General features: G+C 44.0%; 1 protein-coding gene across 2 annotated transcripts in view; it reads left to right on the top strand.

Annotated features, from left to right (window-relative positions):
- The window catches only part of LOC137785350 (leucine-rich repeat-containing protein 49), a 28,071-nt gene that overhangs the window by 1,223 nt on the left and 3,598 nt on the right, over positions 1 to 23,250 (top strand). The window contains exons 5-17 of one of the 2 annotated variants that reach the window (XM_068576501.1): positions 1 to 103; positions 635 to 838; positions 1,673 to 1,739; positions 4,999 to 5,142; positions 10,121 to 10,182; positions 10,332 to 10,370; positions 12,269 to 12,416; positions 14,434 to 14,517; positions 15,798 to 15,973; positions 16,461 to 16,556; positions 20,276 to 20,510; positions 21,206 to 21,391; positions 21,928 to 22,037. In XM_068576501.1, the coding sequence (XP_068432602.1) occupies positions 1 to 103; positions 635 to 838; positions 1,673 to 1,739; positions 4,999 to 5,142; positions 10,121 to 10,182; positions 10,332 to 10,370; positions 12,269 to 12,416; positions 14,434 to 14,517; positions 15,798 to 15,973; positions 16,461 to 16,556; positions 20,276 to 20,510; positions 21,206 to 21,391; positions 21,928 to 22,037 (1,654 nt within the window). The remainder of the gene's footprint in view (positions 104 to 634; positions 839 to 1,672; positions 1,740 to 4,998; positions 5,143 to 10,120; positions 10,183 to 10,331; positions 10,371 to 12,268; positions 12,417 to 14,433; positions 14,518 to 15,797; positions 15,974 to 16,460; positions 16,557 to 20,275; positions 20,511 to 21,205; positions 21,392 to 21,927; positions 22,038 to 23,250) is intronic. The other variant, XM_068576509.1, reaches the window with a different exon arrangement.

Below are 23,250 nucleotides of genomic sequence, written 5' to 3'. Positions count from 1 at the left end.
GTGGTTCTGGAGGATGTAAATACAATGCAGTCCCGGGTTTTCCCGTGCCTCGTTCCTCCTGTGACAGTTTTGCATCCAGCATTCAACGAATTGACATGGACAGGTACGTCTGGCCTCTTTAAAAATAAGAAAAGTTTTCTTTCCTAACAGATTAGAATATTATCTGTGTAGTCCTGTTGGATTGGACATGTTGGATTCTCTGTCACTGTAATCTGGATGCATGATTGGCATGCCATATGCCACGGCAGTTCTCTGTATCTTTATTTGCATTGTTGTTCATACTCTTTACTCATTTCTGGTTTTATGAAGTCCTTCTTGTCACAGTATTTACAGGAGAAATTATAGCACTTTCACTTAAATAGGCGAGTACTCCAGATTGCCACCAGGGAGCAGCAAAGTTCCTTTGAATACCAGCCCCTCCTCTCAAAGATATGTGTTTGCTAATAAATTGGTGGCAGAGCAGATATTAGTCAATCAATATATGTAAGGTGAGATGTTAAATCTGTAATTTGCTCAACTAAATTCCATGCCTTTAGGGTGAAATACAGCCGGTACGTCCCAAAAAAGCAGTCTTGAACTCTAGTCAACCAGAAAAAGGCTTAATCATGCAAAACTGTTCTGTATCATTTTCCAGGCGCTGTCTGGAGGAATGCCCCGAGCTGGGCACAATGGATGAACTGCAGCTCCTCAACCTCCAGCACAATCTAATCACAGGGATCCAGAATCTATCACATCTGCAACAGCTCGTTTTCCTGAACCTGTACGACAATCACGTCTCCGAAATGACTGGCATTGAATCTCTAAGCTCTCTCCGGATCCTTATGCTGGGGAAGAACAGGTGTGTTGTCATCATTGGATTAAAAAAGAAAACAAAGGCAAGAATTTTGAGCAGAATGTTCTCTGTTACACAGGTAGTATTGTACAGTTCATATTAAAGGTAGTCAAAGACATCAAATCACATACTGTTCTTTAATTTAACATCTGAAGATCTCTGGATTAATGTAAAATATGTACAAGTTGCGTATAGGTTATTTAAGAGATGCATCTGTTTAGAGGGTTTTATACATTCATATACATGGCAGAAGGGCCCAGTTTAATTTGAAAAGCGTTCATTTTGATGTGAGTTATCTGTCATTCAAAAGGTCAGCAGGAAGGAAGATTCAGTTCATAAATCTTTAGGAAACACATCGAGATCTTTCAGATGAACTCGTGGCATTTGTTTCACTGTCTGTAGAACGTGACATTCAGCTGTTTATTTTTTCTGATCTCCTTCTGCAGCCATGTGTGGTTCTTGAAGAGTCAAGAATGCCACTGATTTAGGTTTCCATTGGCGTGCTTCAAAATAATCCAGCCTTTCATCCTGAGTTGTAATGCGATAAACAGTCCTGAACATTCAGTCACTGTACAGTACTGTATGTTCGGCTCCTGGGAATGTAACCCTTGGTACCTGTTCAATACACATACACACACATACACACACACACACACACACACACACACACACACACACAGACACACACACACACACACACACACACACACACACACACACTCTTTCCTTTGCCTTTTCTGAACGCTTTTAAGAGTGGGATAAAATATGTTATTTATTGCTGACATTACGACAAATTGAATATAGATGTATACATATTTTCCATTTCATGTCACTTTACAGAATTCGTAAGATATGCTGCTTGGGAAGCCTGTCCAAACTGAACATCCTGGACATGCATGACAATCAGGTACTATTCATTCAGTTTACTCCCTCATCTACACCACAAGTGTATTTGGTATTGGTCATCTCGCTTATGATTTTTACCTGTAAAGTTTAGCAGAGGGGAGTTTTCGCTTCACTCCTGCATTTGTTTCAGCACCCGTTAGAGAACAAAGGGTCGAACACCATCAGTGCACCACAAGCTCTTGTCAAGGGTCTACTCCCACATCAGTGTCCTCACTGGCCTGAGCATAATGTATCCAACAAGCACAACTGCTTTCCGTGTTTTTCAGCGTCAGGAGTGGCGATGAACTGGATTATATTGCTCTTCTGTTAATTTGAATCCAAAACTGATGTTGGGGGGCCATTTGTTCAGCCGCCACGATAGAAATGTGGCCTGCTCATGCTAAAAACCTGAGAAACAAAAGGATGTGAGCGACGCTGCTGTCAGATGAGGATTTTAGCAGCTCCTAGGCAAAAAAAAAATAGAACTTAAAGGTTTTCCTTGGACAAATTATTGTTTTGCCAGCATGCCGCCCACGCCCCTCCTGAGAGAGCTACTCCAGAGACCCGGCTCTATTCCCGCTCTCATGTTGGCTGCTCTTTCCATAAGCAGGCATCCCGGTCGCTATTCAACAACGGCTGTTATTTTACCCCCTGACAGCGGACACTTGTTGTGTTCCCTCATTACATCTCCACAGTTAATTTAAACTATTCCGATGATGAGTAAAAAAGTAAATATCTCTGTTTTTTTGTCGTGGCCTTGCTAGCTATTTGTTGGCAGGCGCTTGTTGGGGAGCAGATGATAAATCTATCATTCAAAACAGGACACGTTGTTTTTCAATCACCGACCCATCGAACCTCCTGCTTTGCGCATTGGAATAACTGTTCAATAACCTTTTTACTTAATGTTTTCCAAACTCACTGGAGACCCGACCACCCAAATGCATTGTGAATTAAAAACTGCCGTAATTCCTCGATGATGACACGAGATGTAGCCGCGAGTGACGTCGCCAAATGGAGTGATAGCTTCGTGGATTGATAGCTTTGTGTATTCAAACAGCGTCGAAGTCGCGGTTGCTGTTTAGTCACTACTGGTCGTGGAACAGCAGCTGCTCGTCCTATTACCCGTTGTGTGCACGCTTCAACTGAAGGCAGTACGTCCCTGTCTTCCTCCCATCTTCTAGCAGTGAGGCTCACGTCACCCCACCGACTCTTTTTAACCCTGTTTTTCCGTAACATGATGTCGTCTCATTTCCAGTTGTCTGGAAGCATTCTAATCTCCTTTAGCGTGCATCCAACGCATATTTGGGCCTCAGTGACCGAGTGTCGGAGAGCAGGGGGGGTTAGGATGTGACCCAACAATGTTGGATAACCCAGTCTCTAGTTTGGCGGTGATGCGTTTTTTTTCTTCTTTCTTCCACTTGAGCCGTTTGACTTAAGCGCCCGCTGAAGATCATGGAGAAAGCCCTACGGGGTCTGCAAAACTAAGGGAAAGTATCACAGAGCTGGAGAGGTTTGTTAAGCCCATGTCCATGGTGGAAATAATGAAATCCCTCCTGCAAATCAGGATGAGATTTAGTTTGACTTCATCTGTCATGTGTGGTGAGCATAGCACTAACTGGGTTAGGTTGAAGCTTGAAGCAAGACTCGCTGTTATTGACAATGCCTCTAAACGCAAGATTTTGGCACATTCTGAAGGGCATCCTACTGGTGTTTAACGGGACAATGCGAGTTGCTTAGTTTTGAAGATATCCGCCGTAGAGATGTCAGCCTTCTCTCCCATGTGATATGGGGACAGTACTGCTCTGTCTCTTTCAAGAAACCATGAGTCGGTCACTCAATATAATCCACAGACCTTGCTGTGAGCAGTTTCATCTTGGAAGTATGGTCGAAAGAAAATAGCTCTACAAAATAAAACTGTAGTTAAGAATGTCCGGGACGCCAAAGGTATGGGCCTTGAGATCATGTTCACCTTGTGCGAGTGTTTTTGTTGCTCACCGTAATAATCTATGGAGGGCAAGGCTCACTAAGAACTGCAGCTGTGTGCCACCCACGGGCTGCTCTACGTTCACGCATTTTCCTTCCAGATATTTGGACCACACAGGCCTTCCTCTCAAACCGTCGAGGTGCCATTGTTCTGTTTAATGTGCAATGGCTTAAAGCATTCAGCTTGTGACACCACAATGCAGCCGCTGTGAAGGCTTTTGGATGCAGCGGGACGATCTCAGTCTGCTGTACCTGTCGGCATGACTAGCCCAGGTGGACTTGATGTTCTTTTGTCATCCACCTGTATACACACCCACTGTCAGCATACTTGCGCATGCATCTAAAACCAGCAAAAGTAGCAGTCTGCCCTCCCTGGTTTTTGATTCTGAACATTTGAAGCACATAATGAACAACACAAGAATGTTTAAACTTCTTTCACTCAAACCAGTTTTTTGGAAGCCACGACACTGTTTTATCTCTCTTGTAATGTCTGCCCGTTATAACTCCCTGAAACAAGAAATAAATCAACAGCAGTTCATCAAAAAGTCTGCTGACTGGGACCGTGCACATATTGCGGTTCCCTGTAGGTTTGAGGATGTCTTGTTTTTAAATCTTTAGTTTTTACGCGTATGGACCTGTAAGATCTCTCGGACCATCTGGGAGTGCCGCACTAACTTGTCCAAAAGCCCAGAAACTTTTGCACAGCCTGCTTTCAACAGAACACTCCTCTTTTCTGAAAAGATGAGCTGATAAATAATAGACATAAAACTGATGGTTGGGTTTTGCATTTTGACAGTACCCTTGAACACCTGACAGCCCTGAAGCTTTCTCTCCCACGTCTTTCTCTCTCGAATTGTGCGTCATGTCATCGTTGACCGACCCTCAACCGCCCGTTTGTTTGTTGAGATTTAGGAGGTAAAACGGGAGTCACGACTCGATGTGACTGACTGCCTAACAGCCATTCAAGAGGTTTTCAAGCGATACAGACTGTTGCCGTCAAGTGGCTCGATCGAGGGTTAATGAGGGAGTGGAAATGTGAAGCCTCGGGCATCGCAACGTGAACAAAGCGCGTTTGGGCTCCAAAAGAACCCATTTAGCCGTGTGCAGGCCTAAGAGCTCCAAACAGACACAAACCATCTTTTTCTTAGCGTCACGCTCTGCCAGCCCGGCCTCCCTCTGTCTGCCTCTCGATATGTATAAAATCAAGGATTTTCTTTGTGTATATATACTATACATATGCTATGTCACGTTGTTTTATGGCATGCAATATCTTGGTCTCGCTGCTTGCTTCCATCCAGATCTGCAGGATAGAAAACCTGTCTCACCTGAGCGAGCTGCAAGCGCTGAACCTGGCGGGGAACGGCATATCCAGAGTGGAGAACCTGCTGGGCTTGGACAATTTGACAGAACTCAACCTGAGACACAACTGCGTCTCTGTTATGGTGAGGAGGGGGGCAATGTTTCCCAATTAGTGGCATCTTAAAAGCTTTTAAGTCCCTGCATGCTCACTATTCTACTCCTTCATGTTCACACGGTCTCATTTTCAACCCGGACTGTAGCCTCTGCTGCCTTTTTCCTTATGTGGGGCTTCTGTTTTTTTTCCTTTTGAAAGTGCAAGTAGGTGTTAGAAACATTGTGTATCAAACAACGTGTCATGTACATGCACTCTGAAACTGGTTTTTTTCTTCTTTTTTATGTTCCTCATAGGATGAAAGAACAAGTTCCGCGCTTCGTCTTTCATCTTTTAATGTTATTTCTTTGGCCCATGTCCTCTGCGTGGTTACGGTTTCCCACCGTTATGGGATCACATGTAGCATAGTTTTCACTGTCACAAAATAACAAACACAGACACGAATGACATCAATAGAATCTTTGTAAGAAAGTCCGTGGTTGAAACGTATCTCCGTGCTGTTACCTTGGGAGACGTAGCTCATTACACACAACCTCCCTCTGACTTCCTGGCGCAGTGAAAGAGAAACTGGATATTCTTAACGTGGCGATTTGCTCCCTTTGGTTTCTTTAGTTTTAATCTGATAAACAGAACAGTGCATGCCAAAACAGGCCCCTTCATTTGTATGCAAATCCCCTAAGCCCTTTCCTGCTTCTTGAGGGTAGAAAATAATGGAATCCAACATTGTGTTGTATAAATAAATTTTAAAAAACTCTCCTCGTCAATCACCATGTCCTCCTTCGCCTTAAGTTCTGAACAAGAACCGCTTCCACTTCTAATTATCGGATGTAATGTTTTATTTGGACGCACAGGTGAGGAAGAATACTGCACCTCAGCAGATTCTGCGGCCTCTGTCATTAGCGGTGTTTGCTGCCAAGAGCTTGTATCAGACACAACGTCAATAATCATCCTCCAGGTGTCCAGGTTTACCCGTTCATTCAAAGTACATATAAAGCGGAATTTTTGGCTAGAAAAAACCCGGCTGTGAGTGAATAAGACTTGCTTGGAATAAGTCTTGCATGCATGTTAGGCTCAGTCATCCAATATCTATAAAATATGCATTATATGTTTTGTATGAATACTTTATCTTTAAGTGAATATTTTTAGATTTTGACACTCGTCAATACAATTAGTATTCAGTTCATGTTTTAGTGCATCCCTCTAAAGTTTTACCCCATAATTGTAACATATATTTCTACTAGGGGTGGGAATCACCAGAGGTCCCACGATACAATACCGTCACGATACTTAAGTCCCGATACGATATTATTGCGATATATTGCGATTTATTAGCTTTTTTCAACCACAAATTGTCCCCAAAGGAAAGCTTTGTCGAGAAAAAATAAATTGATTTTACTATTCCAGGACCGAAAGCGTTTAGAATTGATTAAATAAAAGATCGATACTTGGCTTCCGTGTATTGATATAATATCGCCATGCAAAATATCACGATACTATGCTGTATCAATTTTTTTCCCCCACCGCTAATTTCTACTATTTATAACATTGACAAAGACAACACAGATCTTATAACACAGTTGTGATTTAACAAATAGTCATTTCATCACCTTTGCTGTTTACACCCAGGCGGCAACCTCCGTTTCTTTAAAGTGAATCCAATGTTGAAGTGCCTTAATTCAACCTGCATTCTCTCTAATGGTCACCAGGGGGCGACCCCTGTGGTTGCAATAAGAAGTCGGTTTGTTTAGAAGTCTATGAGAAAATGACTCTACATAGGTTTAAGGTCTCAATCGCTAGTTTCAATTTTCAAAGTTTCAGCCGTTGGTTGTACTTAGCTCCGCCCTCTTGCCAAAATACTGAACTTGAGGCTTCAAAACGCTTCAAAATCCATAAGCCAATGGGTGACGTTACATTTACTACATTCACTTCTTATACACAGTTTATAATTTGCACTTGCTGGCTGGTGGGTCTTTCCACTAAGGTATCTATCAGTAGTCAGTAAGTGAGGCGTTTTACATTTTTGGCAGCAGGAACAGTGATTTGGTTGGAAGAGTTCAGTAGTCAGCAGGAGCATTGATAAAACAGACAAAGCAGAAAGGCATCCCCCAGAGGCCAACTGGCTTTATGGATTAGCAGGAGGTTTTATTTTCTTGTCGTCTTGTGGGGCCAGTAAAGAGTCAAGCATCACTACCATTGGGAAAAAAAGAACAATGCTGTGTGAATGCTCCACTATAGAATAGACTGTGTGTGTGTGCGTGTGCGTGTGCGTGTGCGTGTGCGTGTGCGTGTGTGTGTGTGTGTGTGTGTGTGTGTGCGTGCGCGCAGGGTCAATATAACAGCAATAGTATTTTTTTGTAATGCCCAAATCCACAAAATATATTATTTGAGGCCAAAAAGCACAGAAAAAACGGAACTGGAAATGTTTTTTTGCAAATAACAATCCAAACTATTGATTAATAAAACTAAAACCTGTGCAAAAAACAACTCAACAATAATCACTTAACACCAGATTACTGGAGTGTCGAGCTCACCATACGTGAGGCCAGATGTGTGCCGGCTAAACTCACACCTCAAGTCTGTGCTACAAACAAAGAGCAACCACAAAAAAATTCAACATAAGTGTTTGTGGAGTGATACCTCTGCCGGAGCTCAGTTTGAGTGTGAGAAATGAAGACACGCAAGCTGTCAGCGAGAGGAGGAGGGTGGAGCCGGGACGAGGAGGTGAAGGCGCAGCCACACAGATACAGACACACACCCGCAGGCTGACACACGCACGGCAACGCGGCCGAACCCAACCTCACATCGCATCCTGTCAGCCGGTTGGCTTTGATTAAACTGTCTTAAAAAAACAAAGAAAAAGAGAAACCACATTGGTGGGCGATTGATATACAGCACATCAGCTCAGTGATGACATCATTCTGTCTGAGACAAGGCTGCTATATTTAGTCTCAGACAGCAATGCTGCTTCCTCTGCTTCCATACAGGGACTGAGACACTGTGAGTGCAATTGAGCGTTGGATTTAGCTAGCATGACGAGCAGGTTTTAATGTTAAAAGAAAGGTATGCTGAGATGGCCACTAAAACATGACACAATGTAATATGACAAAACATATATATACGCATGCTTTACATCAAAATTGTCGAACAATCTCAGCTCTCTAAATAATGAGGCACAATTGTCCTGAAGCACAAGTGTAAAGAGATAATATGGCGTTGAAAAATTGAAGTTTGATTTTTCATATCACTTGTGGAAACATACTTTTCTTTGTCAGTCTTCCACGATAGCGGAGGTGCAGGTGGCTGCATGTTGTCCACTGTAGCAGCTGTGAATCCTCTGTAAAATACATTACTACTAGTCAGTACTAAGTTCACTGAAAGAAAGTTGACGGTCGTAACGATTAAGCAGCAGTAACCCACATTCTTGGTCTTGATGCAAATTATCTATCTATCAATTGAATTGAATGAGAATATGTCAGTATGTTTGCGAACAGCTGACAAATCATATATTCAGCAACACAATCTCAAGTCACCTGTGAGTTTGATTCTCCAATGCAGGCTCTGCAATACTAAAATACACACAAACTTTTTACAATGCCGACAACGTGGACAAAACCATGGAATGATGCTAAAGAAATGGAATCGTCTGTAACCCGCGGAAAATCTGACAAATTGCCAAAATATGGATGCGATGAACAAAAATAATTTTCAGTCATCCAAAAAACTGAGGAATTCAACAATAACCGCTACATTTAGACCACTTATTTTTTACAAAAGGATGTAATGTTTGGTTTCCTAATTGTATTCAAGCACTTTCTTGCTGTAAAAAAAAAGTGCAATATTATGTTACGTCAAATTAATTGATATTCATTGTTTTTTAAAAATATTTTCGAATAAACTGTTTATTCATCCACCGTATGAAACGACATGTTTCCTGATGACAAAATGTGCTCGAATCGTAAAACACGGAACATAATTTGGGAAAAAGAATAACTCTCTCTCTCTTTCCAGCAAACTGTACTGTGGCGAGTGTTTCAGGGCACTGCGATGGGGTGAAAGCAAGGATGGCTAACTGTTGTACTTAATTTAAAAGGGTTGTGCGGTGGTGGTAGTCGTCTTCCAAACCCAGAGGCTGTGCACTGCACCCGTTTTTTTTTTTCTGCTCGAGGAACTCGCGAAGCCGGACCGCTGGAGGCGGATCTCTCGTCTGAGCGGACACCAGCAGTGGTTGTGGAGGCGGTGGCTGCGGCATGGGGCGGACGCTGACGCAGCTCATTCGCAGTGCTCCTAGGTCTGGGAGTGTGTTCAAGCATTGTGCAATGCTGGCCATCCACACACAGACACACAGAGACACACACACAAAGACACACACACTCAGTGTCTGATTAGCTGAAGTAATTGTGGATGTGACATTGCCCACTGTGTCCTCTACATCTTGACAGCTAACCAGCTGGTGCTCCTTACGCAGCCCCCTCAATACATTCTGCATTGATTCATTCGGCTTGCCGGATGAAGAAACAGCCCCCTAGTCAGTTACCGCTGTCTGTACCCAAGCTATTGTTCTTGCATGATGAGGTACAGTGGGTGTGGGTGTGTATGTGCGACTGGATGTATATGTGTTCTGGTGGCATTTCGAGTTCGCCCTCCTGCAGCAGGAGATCTCTGCATTAGCGCAGCGCACCCGCTCCACTCTCTCTCCCCTCCCCCCTTTCCTCCTCATGCTCTCTCTCCCCTCTCTCTCTCGCCAGCCCCTCCTCTCCTTGTGCAGACAAGGCGGTGGGCTGTGTGTCTATATGTGTGTTGTGTGTGTGTGTGTGTGTATGCGTGCGCAGGATTGGATGGGGATGCTGTGTGCCGGAGCCGAGAGGCTACAAGGTGACTAAAGGGAATGGAGAGGGATACGGAGCTCTGACGACAGCGACGATGCAGTGCCCTCTTCCCGAGCGCCGTCTCCTCCTCGCATCCCTCCGTCTCTCACTCTCCCCTCTCCCACTCTCTCGTTCTCCCCCCAGACCGAGGTGGACCGCCTGCCCCGCTTGCAGCGCCTCTTTCTCAGCTGCAACAACATCAGCAGGTAAGTGTTCTTGCTGCTGCTTCACTCGCCGTCCTCCACCTCCTCCTTCCTCCCCAGGGGGGCAGGGACGGGGATGGTGGCCGGACAGTTTCGCGTCCGTCTCCCCCCCCCCACCCCGCCTCCTACCTCCATCTCCCGGCTCTTGGCAGGGCCCGGACCAACAAGCTGCAGGCAGAAAACACAGCGCGGTGGGTAGTTACTGTAACCTACAAAACATACCCAAGACCTGTTCCTTTTGTCAGTAATGAGCTGTTATCTAAGAAGAAGGGTGTGCCGATACTTTAAAGTTATTCAGGCAGCGGTGGAGCAGGCGAAGAGAGAGGCCAGCAGGAGGATTGAGGCTGTGTCTTTTGTTGCTTGGCGCAAAACGCAGCCGGCTTTACATACTTTTTCCAATTTCTGTGAGACATTTTTTTTGCGCTTCTCCCTGTCTGAACCCAGCAGGAAAGATGTCACAGAGTTCACGTGTTAAAGCTATCATTGCCCTCCCACTGGATACAGCTGCTTTAAGGAGGGGCCTGTGTGTGTGTGTGATTCAGGGCGGTGACATTCATGTTCTTTAGCCTCCATGACCATCGTCACCTTGTGCCATGATACATCTGACCCCACGTCTCCTCCAGTGTCTGCATAATTCTGCGTCTGACACAGGGCTTCAGACGGGGAGTGGGGGGGTCATGATAGAGATAGGCAGTGAATAAATAATAGTTAATATTTGATACTTTTGCCACATGATAGTGACACTGTAGGTAAAGCGTAAATTCCATAATGTGTACTTACTTTTTTTTACACATTTGTTTCTTCTTCATAATACCATAATGACCTTTTATTAAAGGGCATTTCAATCCAAACTACTCTTGTTTTTTTAGCGGATGATCACCGTGGCGTTGTGGAAACGGCGTGTGTTTCAGAGGCACACTGATAGGAGAACAGCTGTGCTCTGTTGCTAGCTAGAGGGACAGAACACAGACGTATCCTTGGTGCAGTAAGCGGAGGTTCTTGGAGCCTCTCAAATGTTTGCAATTATTATTTCACATATTACGATTTGGGATTTATTTTCATTCGTTTCACTTTTCCTGCCTGAATTATGATGTGAATGTACTTTATTTGTCCACTTGGGGAACTTCATTTTTTTTTGTTAAGTCAGCCACCTCATGTATCAGGCAGAAATAATAATGAGAAGCCGGTAATGGAAAGCGGGCGCAGGCCTCAACCACACCCCACTCTGCGCACAAATAATTCTGATATTCCTATTTGAACGTTGATTGCAACATAGGGGACAGGTGCATGCAGACTTTTCACAACGACAACCAATCATTATCACACTTACGATACCCAAAGGGGGCGTTGGCTGCTGTGATTTATAAATGCAACAAATATTCAACATACATGAAACGAGCACCATCGGGATCCGTCAAGTTGCCACTCAATTATTGCGAGATCATGCACGTCTTTATTATAAGTAGTGACACAATGTATTGTACATGCAGAGGAGTTAATGAATATGTCACTGCGTGTAATAGACTTATAATAGTCTCAGACCTACAGTGTGTTCCAGTGTGGATGAGAGGCCAGACCCAAATGTGTGCGTTGCATGTGTCAGTTCACCTCCAGTTTGTCAAAGGGAAACTGTGCCGGCCCTCTTTAGCATCCAAAGGAACCCGGCTAGTATCAGGCACAATAAAATATATTAAGGGTTTCCAGGCAAATGATTCATCAAGGCTATTATCATAGATTAGCGATGATGGAATCTCCACCGCTTTGCTGAGCACAACTGGGATTTTTCACGTCTTTGTTTGCTCCAGGTCAATATCAACAGCGTGGCGGATGTTTCTCTCTTATCATTAGGCCCCCTCGAGTAAAGTCGAGCTGCCAGTGTGCCTGCTGAATTACTGACTTTTCATGTCTAGCTTTTAGCTTTTAGTTGGATGAATCAGGGCTTCCCAAAACGTAGCGAGGTTAATGTGTGCTTCTTTTCGCTGCAAAGCGTTGTGTGTGTGTTTTTAGCTTTATAAAACATTCGTTATGTGTGCGCAACTTTGACTCTGTAGCTGGTTCAAAGATGTTTCTTTTCTTCCTTTGTGTCTAGTTTGGATCAGCTAGCCTGCCTCGGAGAGTCACGCTCCCTTTCCGAGCTCACCCTGGATGGGAATCCCGTAGCCCTGGAGACATGGTACAAGCATGCCGTCCTGCGCTGTGTGCTTCATCTGAAACAGCTGGACATGAAGCGCATCACGGTAAGGCCGAAATGTTGAACTGCGCCCGCGTGTGTACGCCTGGGAAACCTGGCCCCTGGCCAAATGTCTGTGGCTGTAAATTTTGTTTATTGTCCTTCACAAAAATTATGTTTTTCTTTTTCTTTCTACACATTGTTTCTGACACGTGACAGTACTTGTTAGTACTTCTATTTTGTTACTTTAATATTAAACATATTAGACAGCCAAGAGGATGTAGAGTTATGACAAACTTCAAGCTATAAAACCCTCACAACTCACGGTTCATCAGACGGTTATGTTCAGCTAATGGCCTTAACCTTTCTGTCGCTGTCGGAGCAAATGTTCCTGAATGCACCGTACATGCTGAGTCTTGACATAAACCTTATTATGATATTACTATTCAAAACAAACTTACGGTGAACCCTTCATAGGCAGTCAGATATCCACGGTCTGTGGGGTCATCTCCATACTCCTGTACACACTCATTAGTCTTCGTTTTCCGGACATTTGTGCAACAGTTATAATTGTCCCCGGTTGACTTGAGTCAAACCTGCAGCGGCGACTAAACTATGGCTTTAGGCTAAGTGTTTACAACACACGCTACGTATCCTGTTAAACAAAGCAATGATTATCCTCAAGCATAAACATGAAGTCATTGTATTTGCCAGCAAAGTGCTACAGCGAAATATCAGCATGCTTTTTAGAGGCTGTCAAGCAGGGAGCACCCAGGTCTCAGCTTGCACTGTAAAAGGAATCTGTAAGTACCACACACCTTGCCCTCAGAACATATTGCTGATGCATTGAGAAAAAAAAAAAAAACCCTCAACAATTCATTGACAATTCAACAATTTTCATGTTTTTACTTGAATTTTACGGTACATCTGCTCCTCGACAGGTTTAGCAGGTTTCACGATCTCAAAGTCTTCTGGAACCCCTTTAACAAACTCCCATCTGCAGCTGTCAAATCTTGAAAATGGCGATGGTGTTTAATTTCCAGGGAGATGCAAAGTTTTGAATATTTGACATCAACAAAGTCGACCTAGGACTACAGTTTCCATCCTTTCAAACTGTGTCATGGTATTGCTGGGGGGCGGACTTGGTTGTAGTCACTAAAGATCTATATTTCCCCCTCTAGCCGTTTCCAAAAAACTTGCCCAGAGAGCACTATGCTATCAGCAGTCAGATCAGATTATCGGAGATAAAAATCCATGCCTGACTGCTGGCATAGTGGTTCTAATTTATGAATGGAATGAGACTTAATACGTCAAATGAGGAGACTACTTTTGAGCTTTGAGTAAAAATTAATAAATGCTTTTTCTCTCCGTTTCCAGCGAGTGAATATGAGCCAGAGCTCAGTTATATTTTAATTTATTATTTTTTATATTTTATTGACTGATAGAACATAAATGCATTGCATTAAATATAAAAAATAGAGATTACAATTTTCTATTATTATTAAATTGAATGGAAATATAGCAGTAGCCTGAGGGCTTAACAATCAAATAATCACCCTAATAGACTATGTGTAGGCTGCACAAACGAAGACATTTTGCTGAATAAAATAGCACGTTAGTGTAAAGTAGTGACACAGAGGCGAAACACAGGCCTCCACCAGCTGACACCAGTGTCTGAGCTCCAGTGAGGCTTGCGTTTTGCCACCATTGATCCGACTGAAAGCGCCGTCTCCTCTTGCTCGTCACAGACAGCTGAATATCCCCTGCTCTCGGCTGGCGCGCTCAGATTGTGTTGGCAGCGTTGCATTGTGGGAGTTTTGGCCAAACAGCTGGGACCGGTTGATCCGACGAGACTGAAAATCAGACAGATAATCCTGTGATGCAGCCGGCTGGTGTGAGAGTCTCTCCCATCTTCTTCCACAGCGGTCCAGTCCCCCCCCCACACCGCCGTAGAGGACAAGCCTTTTCCTCCCGGTGCCGTCTTTTGTGGTCCTCCTTCACCCCCGCCCCTTCTCTACTGAATAATTCAGAACTCATGAATGGAGCAGCGACACTCTGATTGCACAAGCTATCTTTTTTTTCAGGACGAGGATCGGCGCATGGCTGGTGTACAGGCTCGAAAAGAGGAGGAGAAGAAGAGGGAGAGCCACAAACAGACCATTCATAAGGTACCAGTCTGATCCGATTCGCTCCTGTTGCCTCTGCCTGCCTGATTTACATCAGGCAGGCAGAGGCAACAGCAGTTGTAATGCCCTTTTTCTGTATGCTGCGTGTTATGGTGGTTACTTATGAAAAAATTATTAGAAAGAAGATAACTAGTTGGTTCAAAGTATTGGATGGAGCTACATACTGTGGCATTTCCAGAACTACCCCATACTGCATTGCTGATGAGATGTGAAGAATGTTGTATACTGAAGTTTGAATACTGTATTAGTTAGCTTCCAGCCGTTATGTTGTTGGGATCTAGGTTAAAGTCAGGATTAAGTGTGTATATTTGGACAATATCTTTGGCCTCTTAAGGATTGTTCTTACCCATCAAAACATATTTGACGAGAAAGCTCTAAACCGTTTAAGTCATGCTCAGGATTTGTTGTTTTGACTTTTCCCGCTCTTCTTATGTGTCTTCTACCATATGTGTCTTTTGATCATTGAGGCCGCGCGGGCCATGAAATACACTCTATAGATGCTGACATGTACTCTCATCTTTCCAAATGTGTTCACATCAGTATCACACAATCAAAGTACCCTTTGGTAACATTAACAAAAGGGAGTGCACTGTCCACAGTGCTACTGCATCCCTTAAATGTGTCCAAGATGTTCCGTCTTGCACGGGCATCTGTTTTGCCGTGAACTGCGTTTCGTGCGTGTGCAAAAGTACACATGGATGATGCCGCTGCTGCGTCTGCCCTGCAGTGCTGTCTGTCGCTGAGAGACGGTCTCTGTGCGGAACGCATTGTCTCTCAGTAACCTAACTCCTGTTAATCCCTGGTGTTGAGAAAATGTTACACTGAATGCCGCTGCCAAGAGTTCGTAAGGGTGAAGGATGCGTCGTGAGTGATACTGACTCACCCGTGCGTCGGGGAGTGGCACATTCCGTAAACCGAGCGTATCGAAACTAGAGCTTGGCCGGGAGAGAACAATTGAAAGACCGCAAAGGAGCAGAAATCATCTCTCTCGCAGGGCTGGAATGTCACATGTATTGTTGCAACTGCAGTTAAATGTAAATGCTGCGGCAACGAGAGCATACACGTTGGAACAACACATGCATATACAATTTCATATCTTACTTTAATGAGGGTTGATATCAGCCAGTAATGCCAGTAAGCAGTTTTTTAACAACATACCTCAGAGACGAGCAAGACAGGAGGCACACGTCCGCCTGTGATTATGTTAAGATAAACAGAGTGGTTCCATTAGCTGCGTTTGTGTCTGTGTTGCGTCCATCAAGGAGAAGCGGCGTCTGGCGATCCGTAATGCAGCGCAGCAGTGGGAGGGTGTCAGGGCCTGCCTGGAGCTGCCACCAACAAACGGCTCTAAAGAAGAAGTCAGTCCGGAGAACAGCCCCGCCCACAGCCCCGCCCAGACCAATGGCCTCGCACAGGAGTCCTCTCCGGATGAACCCAGGTACGCGCCGCATCAGCAGACCATCGCGGCACGTTTCTAGAACTGAAAGAGGGACAGTTCCCACTGACTGGTACGGTACCAGTGTCACCAGTGCACGATGACCGGTTAGACTGTACATAATGTAGCTCAGATGCGATCATAAAACCATGAGGAATGAGTGAACACTGGGTTGAGATTACAGGAGGTTTGACTTGCTTATGAGTGCTCATGAGTTTTCTCGGTTGGAGTAGATTTCTGCCCTGGCTCGGATGTTGGGCATGAATTATCTGTGGAAGTGGATCTGTTTTAAGATACATTACAGTACTTTAGATCTGTTGGCAGACACATCTTGGGTGGCCTGATCATTTCAAGCCAGTTTTATGTTTGAAAAAACCTTGACACATAAATGAGAAAACAAATAATAATCATGATTAGGGGCATGTCTTAACAGGCTTGCTTCCAATTTATCTAAAAGGGCTCTCTTTTTTTGCTTTTTTATTTTTATCAGACGGGTAAGCCCAGGTTCAGGACCAGAGCGGCCATCAGCGGGAACGGAGAACAGACTACGCACTAACAGCCGTCCAAACAGCCCGCGAGACCCCAAGTAAGACAACATTGCATGAGTGTGTGTACACTATAGACTGTATGATATGTGGACTCTGTGTCGCTGTGTCATCACCCAAATCAGACCAAAACCGTTTGTTTCAGTACCGGGTATTTGCATTAGCGTTTAAACAGTGGGGTCTGTTGGGTTTGACACACTTTTGGAGGCTGCATTAAGAAGTGGTCATTTGAGGAACTCAAAGTGCCAGAGATTGGTGCTTGGTGTGCGCCCGCCATGAAGAAATACATTTAAAGAAAGCCCACAATAACCCTAACCCGCTCGGGTTCTAAAATAATCTTCATCATTAGATTAAGTTGTCTGTGCTGACCCCTAACTGTATGGGACACAAACTAACATTTTCTGATGGGATGTAGATGTATTGTAAATATAAGGATCACAAAAACAACAACATTTTTTGGGGCATTTAGCCCTGCAGAACATTCTGGTTCTATTTGCCAATGGTTTGAGATATCGGCCATCGCGACGCCTCTTTTGTGTGTCAGCAGAATAGAAGTTCACTACATGCAATGGTAGATGAAACACCACTGAAATGAAATCGTTGGTTGGCTGCTCCTGCCATTGAAATTTCCCATGCAGTGTTCCTCTTTTTTTCCCTTCACTTAAAGGTTGGCAGTAAAGCCTTAATAGAACTCGTAATAGTGTGGATCCCTGCAACAGCTGGTTTATCAAACCCCTCTCGAGCTACAAAGTGACCCCTAACTTGCTCCGGGTGTGTGTGTGTGTGTGTGTCTGTGCTCTGTGAGCTCTCTGGTATAATCAGTAAGAGTAGTTTTCTTTTTCCGCTGTTTTTAACGTGACGCTATAAATCCGTTGCGATAAATCAACAGTTCTCTGCTGAGTTTAATGTGAGCACCGGGCTCTGATATACTCTCCTGCACAGACTGTGATCCAGGTCTGGATGAGTTATGAGGAGGACTGTGACTGAAGCGGGGGGCTGCGTCACATGACTATTATTACATGTTTCAAAGCCGGCTTTTCCTTCCTGCACCAGGATATGAAAGTGACCTTTACAGGCTCTATTATACTTCTAACCACAGAAAAACAAGGGTCTTTTGCAGACTCTGGCACCACCAAGTTCCCTGAAGGAGAAGCAAGATCTGTTACAAAAAGGCCAAGAGGTAAAGTTCTAAAAAATCCCTGTGAATGTGGGAAATGGACGCCTACCCATTTTAGCCCAGGCTACATCAGATAGTTGGCTAAAATGACGTCATCCTCCCTTATGTGGAGCACACAGGGAGAGATGATGGATGAACTCGTCTCATTTTTTTGAGACCTGTGAGTCAACACTCTTACCTCACCGGTGCATGAGATCACAGATCTGGTCCTTAGGGGTGTGAAATCCCAGGAATCCCATCAGAGGGAGGAGGTTTATTCTTTTGCACCCTGAAGAAACGGAGTCATCCGTAATCTGGCTGCTCCAGAATCTCAACGGAGTTTCCCGTTTTGACCGGGGGCCGGACCTGGCCCATCTGGATGTGCTCAGTGTAGGATGGGGAGCAGGGGAGCCTCTGGGTGCATGTGTGTTTTGTCAAACTGGAGACTGTCTTCTTTTTCGTGAACTCTCAATTAGAGACGACTTAATTTTTTTTTAAAAGGTGTGTTTTTCTCTGAAATTTTTGAAAAATCTGAACAATTTATGTGGTTATTCTCAAGTTTCTGAAAATATTCATATACAAACTGTTAATTTCAAAGGCACACAGCTCTGTTGCTGACTGTGTATAGTTATCGTTCATCAAAACAATTCTAATTTCCATATTGACAGTGGTTGCGTTATTGGGAGTGAAGCTGTTGAAACGGTCCAGTGTTGTTTGTCGTGATGGTAAACAAAATGTTTTGTATGAAAACAGTTGCATAAAGAAATCAGCTCCCGCCGCCTTAGAATGTAATTAAACGAGACGACAAATAGGAAAGAAAAAAAAGATGATGATATGATGTCACCTCTAAATTATGGTACAATAGCTTGTGTCACTGAAAGTGTTCGTTGTGAGCAATTCAACATGCAGACGAGATTAGGGGCGTACGTCAGCGAAATACTTGTTACTCAGAAACCCAATAGTGTGTGTGTGTGTGTGTGTGTGTCTCCTTGTATCATTTATACATTAATATTAGAGTTTAAAGGTTCAGCTCATGAATTATCGTCACAACATAGAGATGGCTCGAATGAAACCACCACACACACACACACACACACACACACACACACACACACACACACACACACACACACACACACCCTCTCTCTGTAGAAACAAACTCTGCCGGTGCAGTCTGCAGGACTTGGCACCAGTCAAACATCTGATCCCGCACTGCGCCAGTAGCTGCCACTTAAACCTCTTGTTTCCACTTTTCAACTGTGAAACGCTCTTTTGAAATGTCTGCTCAGAGAGTGATGGTTCACGCGCGTCACACTATCACACAGTGTTCAGGCAAATAGAGCCATGTTATGTCACAAGCCGCGTCTACGGAGATGGGGGGATTAAGTTGCTGAGAGATGACAGATGTCTCTAAAAAAAAAAAAAGAAGAAAAAACCTTGTGTAGGATTAAGTGAGATAGCCCTAATTGAATTAGAGTCTTAACAGGCCGGAGCAGGATGCATGTCATTGTGACGGACTCTTCATTCGCTTCATCTCTTTGCGCTAGTGGCTGGGTTCATGTCTCAAGGGGACCTAGTGGGGGCTGTCAGCATTTACATTTTAGTTATGATTATGGAGGAACAATACAAGACATAGTGCAGAGTGTGTTGGCAGCATCCAGGTGCACTGAAGTTACTCTCATTCTTTACGTGACTTATCTGCATATTACACTCTGTGTCCCGCGCCGTTCTCCGCCTGACGTGACGCCTTATACACCATGTCAATTTGACATGTTAGTAGTGTAATAATTGACGTATATACAATTGTGATGAAGGATACTCCCTGTCAGCCACTGGTTTATTGTTTCAGGCCCTAATACATGATTGTATATATGGTTGTTGTTTGTTTACTGGCAACTTTGTGTAACAGCTCTCCCAAAGGGTATTTAAAACTGACTGAACTCCAGAGCAGACTCGTCTTGCTGTGCCTGCGACAAACAATGAGGCTTCAGTCACGGTGAAGCTTCATTTAGTTTCCTTCTGTCCCTGTCTCACACACTAAAAGAAAAAAAAACAAAGAAAAGAAGAAAAAAAAAATGGTCCCAACAAGAATCTTGGATTGAGTTTTGTAATCAAAGGATTACTCTTCTGGCTTTCTCGATTGGGAGGGTGTGAAATATGAATAGGGCTGAACACAAAGTGATCAGCATCGAGTAGCGTGCAGCCAGAAGCCATCGGATGCCCCCGCTGTGCTGAGAAGTCCCCCGAGTGTCGGCAGACCCGGCGGGCTGAGCGCCGGCCTCGGGCAGGGAGATTATGTCTCCTTGAGACTCGCCCAGATCCTCCACTCTCACGACTCTCTTATCAGGGAAGGGCACTTCAACTGTCCTAAAGGAGAATAGAAAGCAATTAGGCGGGACAAATAGGACATATACAAGACCGCCGTGCGCTCCGCCGCAATCTCGCTTTCCCCTACTTTGAGCACAATGCATGCTTTTTTTCAAGCAAATGTATGCAAAGCACTTTTCGCCCCAAAGATATCCTTCCAGGATATCACATTCTCTGCGTTTCGCGTATCCAGACTAGTATACAAAGTGTGTTTTTGTGTGTGTTTTTATGTTGCAGGCTTGTGGAAACAGGGAGCGGTAGTGTTCAGAGCCTGTCCCTCTCCGACAGCCACCTGGCGGAGTTGGACGGAGACACCCTGCGCTTGTTCGGACCCGGAGCCCTGGAGGCCCTGGAGAGGGGCTGGGGAGTTCAGACCGCCGGCGCCGTCACCGTAATCGCCTTCCGCTACATCAGCTTCGACACCATTCTACCAGCACTGCCGCGAATAAGGGTCAAGTTCCCCAATCTGTCGGTGAGGGCACTAGCCACATATCATAAGGAGCCGTGGGTTTGTGTCAAAGTATTGAAGACAAAAACAACGGAGGGTGCATGTCATCTAGCAATAAACTGCCTTTGGCCCTTCACTCATTGAACCATTGCCTATATTAGGTATTGTTAACTAAAGGTTGTGGTCTTTCTGATCCTCCCACACAAAAAACTAATTTCTTCTCTTGGTGGCAGATGGCTCTTAGCCTAATTTTTCATGCATACAAAATGGTCAGAGTGCTATGGAAAACAGAGCACTGGTCCCAAAGAGAAATGCATAGTTAACTGACTCATGGTGAAGGCTACAGTAAGGATCAATAATGTCTTATATGTATGTATTTATTCTACTCCAGCCCCCACCTTGCTGCCTCGCAGGTGTTCCTAAGCATGTTTATTAATTTTAGTCGTTTGGTCGACAACAATCCTAATATACGACCGTTAGTGCTGGCATATTGCGACACTACCTATTCAAATTTGTGAATGAAAACTTTGCTCATGTAACATACTATAATCAGGTCTATTTTATCCAGAACACCTCACAGATTCTGGAAAAACGTATATGTTTGAAATCCCTTTTCAATCTTCTCCATTATCAATAAATTGTTTTGCGGACACAAATCAATATACAGTAGCTCTATCGTTCTATCTTTCTTTGACCACAACTTGTTACTTCTGCTGCAGCACCTGATCTTCCTGGAAACCAACATCAGCCGTCTGCCCCAGCTGGCGGCCCTGGCTCAGGTGAGGCGTCTGGACCAGCTGACCGTCCACCTGGAGGGCAACCCAGTGGTCAGTCTGGCTCTGTGGCGCTCCTTCGCCGTCTACCGCCTCCACCACCTCAACCTGCAGAGGATCAATGGCCAGGAGGTGAGCTTGTCAATGCGTCTGCCCTGCTGTGCAAAGGGGGCTCCTCCTGCTCACTTCGTAAGACAACAAATATGTATATGTATATATCATTATTAATGGATTATATGTTGTCGGAAATTAAATAAAATGTGTTGGATTTGCCATTTTAGAAACAACATTTCCAACAGTTGGTTAGCTAACTTAGCTTCGCACAAGGACTGGAAACAGGGTGACACATTTTTAAGTATGTTTAAGTACTTTTATGCACATTTTTATATCTGCATATCCATATTTTTATCTGTATATTTAATATTCTTCTCATTGTTTATTTTTAATCTTGTTTTATTACCGTTCTACTGTTTAATTATATTACTTGATTTGTATCTTTATTTACTTGTGAGCAATGCTCCAGTAATCCTGTAATTTCCCCACTAAGGTACAAATAAAGAGTTATCTTATCTTAATCAGCTAGCCTTTCTCTGTTCAGCACCTCCGAGGATTACAAGAGTTGTTTTGGTAAATCACATGACCCTAAACTCAAAACCTGTCTGCCTCAGGTGACCATGAATGATGTGATCGCAGCAGAGCGTGTGTTCGGGACTCTGGGTCACATAGCAGCCACCGAAACTCCACGTTGCCGGCTCCTCCTGCTGCTGGAGGAGTCCAGGTGAGAACTTGATCTTGCGCGTTTAACCGCAACATAACATTAACTACAACTTAATGACAGGTGTGCGCCGTGTCCCGTGCATGTTGTGCGTTTGGATGTGTTGAGAATGTGTGGATTATTAACGTGTGTAAGCGTGTATGTAGTTTTGTGTGTGTGTGTGTGTGTGTGTGTGTGTGTGTGTGTGTGTGTGTGTGTGTGTGTGTGTGTGAAAGAGAGACAGCTAGACGGAGCCTGGCACCGAGGAGCCAGGGGAATTAGACAGTGTGTCTCAGGGTAACAGGGTGGGTACTTGGCACTTTGACACAAACATTCTTCTCTCTCCTCAGCCAAAAGCTCTCGAGGTCTGTCACTCTTAATGAAAAACATCCTCGCCAAGCAGAAATCTGCTGAATTTGTCACGCACAAGAACTGTTTCCTATCATCCGGTTGGTTATGGGAAGCCTTAAGGTCATAAACACAGTATCCCTGTGAATCATCTGACTGTGTAGGAAATCTGTATTACTCTGAATAACCTCCATTTTAATGCCACTAACTGCTTGAGCCCAGTTATGCATTTGAGCTGCCACCTCGTCCTCAATTTACCTTGTACTGAAAATTAACTAGCAAACTTTAGCACAAAATGGTCATTGCATCTCATCCCGATTCATGCATGGATAATGCTAAAGTGTGTGCATAGATAGTACACCACAACCCGAGGCCCAAGATTATTGTCTCATCGTCACTGAAATCTTAATCACTTCATGCAGACGTTACCCCTTTAGTCAACATTTTCGTATATTACACTAAACACTGTTAGGATTTGTCCTCCTATCTAACAAAATCCCCCTGCTGTATGCCGGCTATCATATAAAGTGCTTTTTCTTGATGGGAAAACTGGAAAGAGGAAATGAGATAACAACTAAAACATCTGCAGAAAACACAATAGTGTATGTGTTCTTGTCAACAATCTATTATCTTTTATTCCTGATCTCAATACACTACATTCTTTCAAATATTACTTCAGTAAACTTAACACGTGTGGAACCCCAAGTAGCATGAAAAGTATCGAAAAAGAAAATTCAGTTTGACCCAGATGTGACAGTAGCTAATATATAAAAAATTTCTCCTTGGAGATTAATAAAGTACTTTTCATTCATTTCATTTCATTCATTTTTTTATAAACATTTCGAGACTGAGCTGTTTGTAATCCATAGCTATATGATGTTGGTCACAG

This window comes from Clinocottus analis, unplaced genomic scaffold, assembly GCF_023055335.1.
Source record: "Clinocottus analis isolate CAN_PGR_092001 unplaced genomic scaffold, fCliAna1.0.p SCAF_1, whole genome shotgun sequence".
In the NCBI taxonomy this organism is placed as follows: Eukaryota; Metazoa; Chordata; class Actinopteri; order Perciformes; family Cottidae; genus Clinocottus; species Clinocottus analis.
This window is presented reverse-complemented; position numbering and strand designations above follow the sequence as displayed.